The sequence below is a fragment of the Scophthalmus maximus genome, chromosome 4 (assembly GCF_022379125.1).
Source record: "Scophthalmus maximus strain ysfricsl-2021 chromosome 4, ASM2237912v1, whole genome shotgun sequence".
NCBI classification, from domain to species: Eukaryota; Metazoa; Chordata; class Actinopteri; order Pleuronectiformes; family Scophthalmidae; genus Scophthalmus; species Scophthalmus maximus.
Window position 1 is genome coordinate 22,312,615 of NC_061518.1, and position 12,045 is coordinate 22,324,659.

At 44.0% G+C, this 12,045-nt stretch overlaps 1 protein-coding gene across 7 annotated transcripts in view; it reads right to left on the reverse strand.

The window, feature by feature from the left end:
* Positions 1-413: 413 nt before the first annotated feature.
* Positions 414-12,045, reverse strand: part of ntrk3b (neurotrophic tyrosine kinase, receptor, type 3b) — a 184,135-nt gene continuing 172,503 nt past the window's right edge. For all 7 annotated transcript variants that reach the window (XM_035628672.2, XM_035628676.2, XM_035628671.2 and 4 more), the window contains 2 exons: positions 6,724-6,882; positions 414-3,400 (listed from right to left, as the gene is read on the reverse strand). In XM_035628672.2, coding sequence (XP_035484565.1) covers positions 3,215-3,400; positions 6,724-6,882 — 345 coding nt within the window. In that variant the 3' untranslated portion in view covers positions 414-3,214. The remainder of the gene's footprint in view (positions 3,401-6,723; positions 6,883-12,045) is intronic.

Here is a 12,045-nt window from a genome sequence, read left to right on the forward strand (position 1 = left end):
GCATTGATCTTTACCACAAGAGAATACACACAAAATAAAACTGAATGATTTGGGTAACTCATTGGATTTGATCCCGCCTCTCATATAAAACACTTGAAGTAACTGAATGCTCATTGATGTTTTACACAGTCCCAAGGGACCAGAGACAACACTGTGATACTGTGAGAATTCATGTCAAGATAACAAGGAAGAGCTTCACCCCAAAACATTTTTATATCCAGATACATCATAAAATAAAGTCGTTGCCTGAGGTTTTTCATTCATGTTGGAGAAATCTACCGAATCCTCTCTGTGAAAAAGGAACACATTTTGTCAACTGAGGACTTAATTACGGATGGTTCTTAAAAACTAATAATATTTGGTTTTACTTTTTAATCATTACTTCTGCTGTTAAGCTTTTTTTTTTGGGGGGGGGGGGGGGGGGGGGGGGGGTCATGCCTTTTCTGTCACGTTTTGAAACAAAACTCTTCATGTTTTTCCAGTTCAGTAAATGTCCTAATGGTCAAAAGATATGGAACGCACGCCACACAATGAGCTGATTGACTTCAGTAATTATCATTTTGGACGCACCGTCCACAAATCAACTCGCGTCTACCTGCTCCGGTGGCTCCTCTCGGGTTGTAACGGAAGAGGTTGTTTTTTTTATCGAAGCGATAGATGGAGCGCAAAACCTCATCATCGCTCAACATGCAAAGGCCACGAGTGCGAGGAGGGAGAGTGAACGTGTGAGTCATGTGCAGTTGATGAGAGAAAAAAGATCAGAATAATAACAATTATAAAACAACAGAAGTGTTTCATTTTGCAGTGTGAAGGAGAGAGTCACTGTGTTCTTGTTCATGGCTAGCGGTTTGTCAGGATGCCGACGTCATCTGCCTAGGACAGGCCTTGTTATGGAAAATAAAGTATCTAACACGACGCTCTCCTTTTCAAAATCCTTCCAACCCTCGGGAATAGAACTCGATCCGACAACCCACTGGCTGAAAATGAATTCTTAGGACCGCACACATACGTCACACGTCTCTGACTGGTCCGCGTTGTGTTTTCTTTTGTTGGAAAGCAGCAGAGCTCTATTTTAAATGGCAGTCATCAACTCCCCTCATGCAAATGCCCCCCCCCCAACACTATTCTGCAGGGGCACTGTTGCTGAACTTTTGATTGTGAGTGGTGTTTTTTTTCTCCCCCCCCGTGGCAGAATGATAATGCGTGCAGCCGGAGCGTTCTCCCAGCGCTGACACAGCACCGAGGAAATGGGTCGGGCTACGTCCGACCTCTGTTCCATTAGCTCCTATAACTCAATCTGTGCTCTCATGGAACATTTCTTTCATTGGTGTTTCTGGAAGAAAAGGGGGAAAAAAAAGTGAAGCCCGTTCCTGTGGTTTTCCAGCCGCACTCTTGTCGTCATCCAACGCAGCATTTTGCTTATTAGAAGTCGAAGCTTTTGTGTGATTTTAACAAAGTCAATGGATTCGCCCATATCACTACTGTGACGGCGGCTCGACTCACCCACGGACTTCTTCCATGAGATTTAAATCAAACGTCGAGGACCCATGGGAAATTGTTAACGACAGCTACAAAAATATTACATACGCATACAGTGAAAGAGACTGTAATAATGGCTCTGGTAAGGCCGGGTTTCGTCATTTGCCTTATAATAAACACCGGTGATTTTGAAAGAAAGACCCTTCTGGACCAGAGCCCGGAAAAACTGCGATCACTTCTCCCCTCGAAACGTGTGGATGATAAAGGTGCATTGGAGGTGTTGGTGGGCAGATTTTCATATATATATATATATATATATATATATATATATATATATATGCTTATGTAGACGAAGCTAAGCTAACTCCTGGCTGTAGCTTCATATTGAGCTGACAGATTATAGGAGCAGCGGGCAACTCTCAGCAAGACAGTAAATAATTGCGTTTTTCTCAAAGTGTTGAACCATTTCTTTTATGTTCCAGATTTCCGCGGTCTGTGTTTGCAGGGAGCGGTGCCTAACAAATGATTTATAATCTCACTTTAAAAAAAATGTTTTCTTCAGAGTGGAAAAGCAGTGTCTATACCATTAAGCCTGAAAGATGACCGGGCGGTTTTTCGGGCGGAGTGTGTGTGTGTGTGAGTGTGAGTGTGAGTGTGTGTGTGTGTGTGTGTGTGTGTGTGTGTGTGTGTGTGTGTGTGTTTGAGGGGTGTGGAGCAAAAGAACTGGAAAAGTGAACATGAGGTTTCATCACCTCAGCGTTGAACCAATGCTCCAGGTCGTCCCCATTCTCCAAAGTCTGTGATTCAATGTCAGTGGGGCTTTGCGAACTGTATTCACCTTCAGCGCAGAAGACAACTTACCGGCACTGAAGCGGGTAATCGCCAAGAGAATTCTCCCCTAGATCAGGACGAAAGCAAACACCGCAGCTTTAAACTTGAGCCACCAGGATCACAGTCAGAAAAGGAACCGAAATAACGTCCGAAAAAATAAGTTAACATAATTTTGACACATAGAATTTTACAATATGTACATTATATTTAAATTAAAATAGATTTGTCAGTTGTCTGATTGGGTAGGTCCTCAACAGAGTGAGCGCTCCGTTATGTTTTATTTTTTTTAACCATCCAGTGTTATTCCACAGAAGCAGAGTTCCCATTAAAAGCTCAGTGTCGGCCAATCAGAGTGCAAGTAAGGCTTCCATCATCAAAGTCCCTGCCAATAGTTGGTCGGTGATGTCTTCGGACAGGGCCAAGCCCTTGGCAACACACATGGCAGACCCTCCAACACCTTGACAAAAAGAAATAAATATAAAATATATGTAATATTTCTATATATATATTCATAAAACCAAACCCAGGATAGATTTTAACTCTGATGTGTTCTCTCTATAATGTAATCACACTGTGGCCATTTTCCTATTGCCAGTCTACGTCGCTTCCCTTTTTTGTCTCCATTTTTGCAGTTTTTTTTTCGAGGGGGGAAATAAAAAGTCTTCTTCAAACCTGTACATCTTATACGCGAGTAAACAAAATGTAAAAGTGCGTGTTTTTGAATACGTTTTATCCACTATATCCAAAAGTGTTGCAGGCACTTAAGTCCTTCCCAAACATTGTAGATGTTTCGCGACAGTGGAGCAGGTTGGTTTGGTTATTCCTGGGTTCGTGTGTGTCGGTCCGTCAGTACGTCTCTGTCCATCTGTCTGCCTGGCGAGGAACGGGCCACCCGGGGCTGCTGCTAGCCCAGGATGTCCAGGTAGACCGGCGTGGCTTTTCCCATGGCGAACAGGACCTTCTGCATGTCCTTAATGTTCAGTCGCTGCTGCGGTTCCCTCTGCCAGCAGCCCAGCATGATGTCATACACCTCCTTGGGACAAATGCGAGGCCTCTCCAGAACCCGGCCCTGGGTGATGCACTCAATAACCTGCGGCGGAGAGAGGGCAGTGGAGTGAGACAGACGATTTTCACTGACTGATTGCTTTGGTTTGCTCATAATGAGAAACCGGTGACACTGAGCAGACCGTCCTCTGAGCTTTGAACTAATGAAACTGTTATGGAAGAAATAAACAGAATGCACTCGGCCTCAAATTTGTGCAATATTAACGGGAAACAAGATTCTTTTTAGTCCGTCCCCAAAGCACAGCGTAATAATGAAAGTGGATATCTGTGGGGTGGAGGTTTGAGATGTTGCTAATAGGGAAATTGATCACGTTTTATTGTCGGACTTGTGCTCTAATCAGCCAGATAACTCACTGCTGTCGAGGCGATTTGACTTCATCTTTTGTGTCAGTTACAGGCCAATAAAGCTTAAGAGAATGGATATGAGTCTATTTGTGTGTGAGGACTGAGTTTTGTGTTATGTCACCACATAACATTTCCTCACACTTCACATGAGCTCAAATATGTTATTCTTCTTTACGTCTTTCATTTTTTCTTCAGGGTGAAGAATAATTACAGAGTCAACCGAAAAGGAAGAAATGATGCTGTCATGTAATTCTTTCGAGCGAGCAGCGCAACACCACAGTGTCAGAACAAAGCAGTTCCTGATCTGCTGCTGTAAGAAAAAACCCTAATCTGTGTTTAAATATATGCAATTTCACTGTGGTTTACACCCAAGAGTGTCAACACAACTGAAACAATACAAAATATTAAAAAAAAAAAAACCTGTAGGAAGAGATTGTTATGTCTGTTTAGCAAGGTGAAGTCTACCCTTTTGTTCCATTGTCATATTCAGTTTGTCAAATCTTCTCAACAGAGATAACAGACATGGCAGACAGTCTGGCTCGAGACTGAGGATCGAGTCCTGCAATGAGACCGTGAGCCTCTTTGCATACATTTCCAAACAGTGAAGGCTGCAGCGGACGTGGCAACGAGCACGCGCCCAAACACGCGAGCAGATATCCACGAGTCTCTGGGAAGGATCACGACTGACGGGGGATCCAGGGGTTTTAATGAAACACTGGGTCTGTGACACGTGGAAACTTTTTCTGATCATTTCCAAACCTACAACGGGATGAGGTTGAGGGTTATAGATTATGGTGGAAATGTATTTCCCTGCACTTCCTATTACAGGCTTGCAGAAATTGCTTCGGTTCTAATTACAGCCTCTGACATTGCCCCGCTTGTTTCCAGTCAGTCATCAAATTAAAAGATGGTGACAGAAGTTCAGGGTTGAGATTAACAAAAGTAATGAACTTTTCCAATCATTGTACCGGCAACACACTCAGCATGTGATGCTCCATACATCCTGATGTACGCTGAATTTTGTTGACACTGGCTTTACTTCCTCTTCTTTTCACGGCCCCACAGCTGTTTGTGTGCTTATAATAATAATAATAATAGTATTAATAATAATTGTTAAATATTTTCTTTCCCCTTTTGAATTGTTTATATCTCTTTTCAACTTTTGAACCAATAATGAGAGAGATATTGAAGAAGTCACCCTTCCCTTTGACTCCAGAAAGGTCTCGCTCCCTGCCCCAAAAAGAATGCTGAATAAGAGAGACTGTAAGCACCAACCACAGATATGGAGCATTTGAAAATCATTGTGTGTGTGTACAGATGGGCTCTGTGAGGCTCAAAAAAAGACCTTCATTTATGAAGCAAACTTCTGAAACATGTATTCGCTTGTTCTTTTTGAGCTGTTAAGGCGTCTCCGGGACCTCAAACAGATCATAAGGGTTAAATGACTTGACGTAGGTCTTGATGTTACGCTCTAAGTCTTTAATTTCTTCAGACCGAAAGTGCTGCTGCTTTAGGGTACGTAATAAAGACATGTGTTTTGCGGGTATTCTTTGTAGACACAATACGTACAGTGAATGCAAATATTATTGCCTTTGCCATTAGGCCGGGGGAAAGGAAAAACAAGGTTGTGAATTCCCACTGTCGCCCTACGATCCCAGCGCAGGGCTCGACTCCGGGCCTCTCACTTAACAAGCCCCTCGGACGGACAGATAAGCGGCCGCACGCTCAGCTGCAGGCAGATGTGACGGACTGCATTGGGGGGGGGGGTAGCATTAAACTGATGAAGTGGAGATGCACCAACATCTTTGACTGCAACTACGAACACAAAATGTGTACGCACAGTATTGTTTCCACTCGTTAGTTTCATCTGAAAAGTTTTAAGGTTATTCGGTTTTCATCCTTGCCCTCCTGTCTTCCAGTGTCTCGTTTACACATTCTGTGTCAGCGATTGTTCCCGCGCTTAAAGAAACACAAAGTAAAACATACAGACCTTGACTCCACGTTTTCATGGCTGCGCCGTTATGTTCTCCATGTCTAACACATGGTTTTATACAAGTTCTCCCATAATTCATTCCTCTCATATCAACAACAGAGCAGCTCAATGGAGGAGAACCTAGCCTGTTTGTTCCGACAGCATCCGCGTAATAACTTACCATTGTCACTATTGTAATGGGTAATGTAATAATAATTAAAGCAATATCCCAACCAAACACCACCTGAAGCCCAAATTACATTGGAAAAAACAGATGGTGGCTGTTCCCTTTTCATACTTTTCTCATCTCATCACGCTGTCAGTGTCTCAAAACTCCTCGTCCTCAAAACATTGATAGAAATCTGGGAATCCCCATTCGTGACGAGCCCAAGGACATATTGATGTTCCAATTGAAATACTGTCTGTGCCACATGCCAGGTTATTCTTTTAAGGTCAATTTAATTTTCTCACTATGTCCGCTTCACAAGAGTGATCCTAATTAAATTTTATTGATTCAAAGCAGAGTCTCCACGGGAAAAAACCCAACAATCGTGGCCGTAATGTACTGCAGATATCTCGTCTGGTGGCTGAGCGGCCATCAATTTATAACCTTGTTGGGCCGGCGCGAGTCTCAGGGAGAAAAGAAACAACGTGGGGGCAGCAGAGTGAGATCCAAGAGGGCTGCATAGATTTGAATCTAGGATAAGAAAGCTCATGCCTTCAATGCAGCTGAAGCTAAGGGGCAGTATTTCCTCACCCCAGACGCAGAGCTCAGCGAGGGGAGAGCCAATCTGTTCAGCTCCATCCAACTTCTTCCCCTTTTTTAATAACACAAATATAGTGTTTTTTTATGCGTGTGCAATGAACACCTTTGCCTGACATTGTGAAATGAAAATGAAGATTCCAGCATTTACCTCCGGATAATCTGGAGCTATAATTTTCAACGTGTGCATTCGGGGCCTGCAGCACAGCCTTAGATAATATACGTGCACGGCATATGTCCAACTGTTCATGCCTCAGGCTGTTTGTACCTCGTTGTTACCCAGCTGGAACCAAGGCTGCTTCCCATAGGTAAAGATCTCCCAGAGGATGACTCCGAAGCTCCAGACGTCGCTCTCCGTGGAGAATTTCCTGTACATGATGCTCTCTGGGGGCATCCAGCGGATAGGTAGCATGGTGTGTCCTCCGACCTGGGGACGAGAGAAGAGGAGAGAGGAGAAGAGATGGTTACTGCAAATGGAAAACGACACAGATTAGAAAAATTCGGTCATCAACACAACTCCCCGGCGTCTGGGGATTAACTCTCTTTGCATGTAACAGATGCGTAACCTCTCATGAATGTATGCCGTGCTGCCGGATGTAGACACTAATGCGACACAGGAAAAAAAATTGTTGACTTATCTGTCACCTGCTCTGTATGTATTGAATCATGGGATATAAAATTCCCCCAGGTTGTGGTATTAAACCGCCCCTTTGTTCTTGATGAATACAGCAATCCCTTCTCTGCAGAAGTCCCTGGCATCAAGCGCAGGATCCAAAGCTCTCAAAGCATGGAGTTGAATGTATGATAATTCATTTTAATGTAAGATGGCTTCAGTCAAGGGATGATGGGTGCTCGTATGCACTCTTATGGTAAAGATGTTCCCTTTGGCTGCATATATGAATGCTTGAATTCTGTTTTCCTCAGCTCACAGACGACGCTAAACATCAACATGCAAAGCTTTGATGAGAAGGTTTTCACAAAGCGAGGCCGCTGTGGCACCGGAGATGTCAGCTGTAAGCTCTTTAAAGTCTGCGAACCAGCAGAACATGAAATGAAGTCCGCTTTTTACTGTAAACCCAATGAGGCTGGGTATTAATCAATTAAACAATCATCCATTAATCTTCCTTGCTCTCAACTTCCATTAGTGGGCATTGTTTTAAAACCTATTACATCTATTTCCCACTCATGTCAGTGGCGGTGATGAGCTGGACAAGACTGATGTGACAGGGTGGCAGGGTGTTGCAGGTTCCGGCTCCGGATCCTCAGACAGTCTTAATGAAAGGGATTATTGTGACGCGCAGGGGTCAAAGTTCACTATTGACGTCGATGTTTTGAACATGCTGCTGTGATTTGATGTGGAAAGCTGCTGCTCTGTAGGCTCCCCCTGGTTACTGCATGCCGGACTGCTGCTGTACAATATTTCCCATCCTGAGGGTCATCCACACACAAAAACAAATTTTAAATTTATGGGGCGATTACTAATGTTTCCCAGAACGTTCAACTGTGTAACTGTACGAGCAATTAATGTATTGTATCTCCAGCTTAATAGAATAACACATTCACATTAGAAATATTTCTATATATATCGCAAGCACTTGCATCTACTACTATGTTATCAATATGTAGCCTACTATGTATCACATAATATACTGTATGGGTAGGTTACTGGTTACTGTATATGAAATGTATTTTCCTATCACTTACTGTTGTCATTTACTTGTCGTTACCTTGTTCAGTTTTATTTGCATTTGCTGCTATATACAGTATATATATCTTCACATTTTTACCATCCATCCATCCGAGCTCATTCTCTATACACAAGGAAAAAAACAAATCCAATGCAGAGTCAAATATACCATAAGCTCTGAAATCATCATTAGGACGCCATCTTAGCTTGTGGCTGCACTTCGGGGTTACAACACAATTCGTTTCGTTCATTCAGTCACAAGCTCTTCTCCCAAATCACTTAACCGGCTCCAACATCTGTGTGCCTTCAGCTGCGAGGCATTTTAAACCAAGATATAAAAAAACAAAAAACAAAAACAGTCAAGTCAAACTAATTACCTCCGAGTTACGTAATGCACTGATTTCCCATTTCCTTTCTTTGTGATACAGCCTCCTTGTGTCGGCCTGATGCAGCAGATTCATCATCGGGACATCACATGTGATTGTTGAATATGAAGCCTCTGTTTGTTTGGCTGCACTTGTCCTTTATCTGTGAGCTTCTCTGAAGCCTTGGACTGAGTGTGACCAGCTATTCATAAATGCATAATACACATTTATGGGTTAGTCCTCCCTGAGTTCTTACTAACTACTACCAAGCTCCACGCTAGCAATTTATGAATTCAGATGTCACCATTAAAACTCAAAATAAAGCACACTTGCAGACTCTCACAGCTAATTTTTTTCAGCAAACTTGAGATCGACATCGCCGTGTATCCGTCATCTCTGAACCACTTTGCTGACGTCGCGGCTCTTCACCATCTGTGCTGTATTCACACAACATTTTAGTCTGGTCACGTCGCTTTATGATGATGTCTTCGAAAACCACTGACTTGACAGGGTGAGGAAATGAAAGGAAAAAAAAAACTACTCTGTATTCACCACTTGTGCACACAATCACCTGCAGGAGTCATTCGGTGGTCATCTGAAATATAATACTGTAAAACACCAGAAAGGGCATTAAATAACTAGAAGGTGCTGGTGTTGCTACAAAACAATGGAACGCCCAGGCGAGTTCCTCGGAGAAGTCATACATTGTTCGTCACCCTCATCCCACGAAAAGCAAGCGTCAGCTCACAAAAGGACAAACCTTTGAAAAAGACATTTCATGACCTCTGGATACTGGAGCTTCACCGTGATCCTTGGTACTTGGCGCCATTTTGGACCTCCGAGCTCCTCAGTGTTGAAGCCCGGTCCTGAGCGTCTTGAACATTGAACAGGTCGATAACTGGCGTGTAGCATGCTCGTGTTCACTGCACAGTGATATCACGAGGCCGTATGGCTTTCCTTACATTAAACACAAATCGATGTGTGTGTACACATGGCCCGGAGGTCAACAAGACCATTAAGAGAGGGTTTTCAACAAGAACGCCTATATGCTGACTGTGGATCAAAAGCACACTCCATTAACCTGCACGGTGTCCAACTTTTCATCTGGGGTTTCAGCATAACAAATGGAGGGCATCCTTTCACTGGAAACTTATTTCATACTGGGCTCAGTCTTTAACTCTTTCCTTTCTTTAAACAAGTTATTCTTTACTTGTTTTAGAAGTCCCAAGGTCGAGGCCTAAAAAGTGGGGTGGTCGTGCCTTCGCTGTTGCTGCTCCAAAACTCTGGAACAAATTGCCTCCCGACTTACGTTCTATCTCTGACTTGGCACTTTTTAAATCCCACCTTAAAACGCTTTTATTTAGATTGGCTCTTTATACTGTGCGCTGTGACACTTTCCTTCTGCTTGTTATGTACCTTTGTCTGATTTTATTGTTTGTTTTTATTCTATTTAATGGTATTTCTTGATGTAAAGCACTCTGGATACCTGGCGGTTGCTGCGAAGCGCTATATAAATACATGTTAATTGATTGAAGTTATTGGATGTGAGTGGAACTGAAACTTTTTGAAACATTTTTTTCAAACTTTGTTTATTAGGACAGACCAAAATGCGTTCACTCCTTTAACGCCTTAGAAAACTCTGTTTAAAAATCTTTTTTTTCCATTTATCCAATAGTCCTGAGGGGTTTGCTGAGCACACCTTGTTTTTTTTTTCTGCCACATCCCTGCTTCACATCAACATATTTTTATTGTATATGTATACCTCAGAGCCGCCCAAGCAGTGCAACCGCAGACTTACTGCTAATCCCACCAGGGGTTAAGTGCTCTTCTCAACCGCATCGCAGTGTATTTGTAATGTGAGGAGAGAAGACTGGAGATCCTCCAGTCACAATCCAGCCACTCTATAACTTGTCCAAGAGCATCTGAGACATTAGTAGAATCTCAAAGACAGAAACATCTTTTTTACCTCCTTACTTCATCCGTACCCTCCCTGCCAGCTCCCTCTCTGGCTGAGTCCCAGCTTAAACAAGTAGAGTTTTATCTACCACCCTGGGAGACAATTGAGGCCGTTGGGGTTTTTTTCTTCAGTGGCGGGACAGATAAAATCCTAATTAAGGTCAACATAAATTTGATAGGGCTTTTCAAGTGATGTGCTCTTCCCAAACATCTTGAACACACACACAGTATTTAGTGACAGTCCCAGAGGGAATTCTGTGGGCATCAAAAAATGTCTGGCAGCGGTTTTGGCTTTTGCGTCACCCCCAACCTCATTAGCCGGGGTTCCCCTGCGAGGCTAATGGCCAGATGAACACGGACTTTATCACCACCTGGTCTCATTAGACAGGACACGTGTTCGTACTGTACACAACATCACGCCAATATTGATGCGGAGACCAGTCGCCCCTGTTGTGAGAAAAACCTCTGGGCCGGGCCGAGCCGGGCGGGCAGAAAAGTGAGGTGGAGGAGTTGGTGAGGGGCTGCCTACCAATCTGTCCCCCCCCCGTGGAGCCTTATAAAGATTAAACAGAATTAATTAAGTTCCTGTTAGCCTAAATGACTTATCTGAGGTCCACCCTGCCCTTTTGCACGCAAGGCTAAACCTCATCAGATGCATGCTAATGATTCAACGGCCGCGGCCGTGGCGAGGGGCATTAAAGCAGCCCGACTCCCTGCTCCCCGAACGACTGCATGCTATCACCTTGGGTCTTTGTGACAAGGCCATGGCAATTAGCATGGAACATGGGAGTGAAAAAAAAAACACACAGTAAAAATGAAATAATTGCCCTTGTAATTATCCTCATCTTTCTCACTCAATGTCACTCGGAGACGCCGGAAATGCTCAGCGGGGAGCGAGGAATGAGTCTGGGGCCCCTTTTTTTCTTTTTCTTTTTTTCTGTTGCTGTGTAAACTGGATTAGTGCTCTGCCCGTCCCACCGTGGCAGGCGAGTGATTGGATTAACGGCGTGGAGAGCACAGCAGCATGGCAGGAGGATAGATTACTGGCCCAGTTGGGCTCTTGGACGGGCGCTCCGGGCCTGCAGGGAGCCCTGGGAGGCCCCCCGACTCCTTAAAGGGCCCAGATAACCATCTAGACACACTCCCTCTCTCTCTCTCTCTCCCCCTGCTCTAACCCCGCTGCTATCTCTGCTCGCCCGGCTCAAACAGCACAGAACACAAGTTCACTTTTAGAGGCTATGATGTCCATTAAGTGTATACCTGCTGCGCTGCTGCCATGTGGAGATAAAGTGGTATCTAGTCTGGCTGCTGCATGCCGGTGGGTGGCCAAAGTTTCTGAATATTTTTCTGAACGCCCGCGCGCGCACGCGACGTTAAAGCCGTCACGCAATTTTTTAATTCACACGCAGCTCTACAGCAACACCATGTGTAGATAGGTAGCTGCTTAATGTTGCTGCTGACTGTGGACCTGCAGTGTGAATATGGGATTATTAGAAGTGGAGCCCAGTGTCGTGCTGTTCAATTATAAGTCTCCTGGCACAGTGTGCACTCTAAAGCTTTCTACATGGGTCCAATAAAAAAA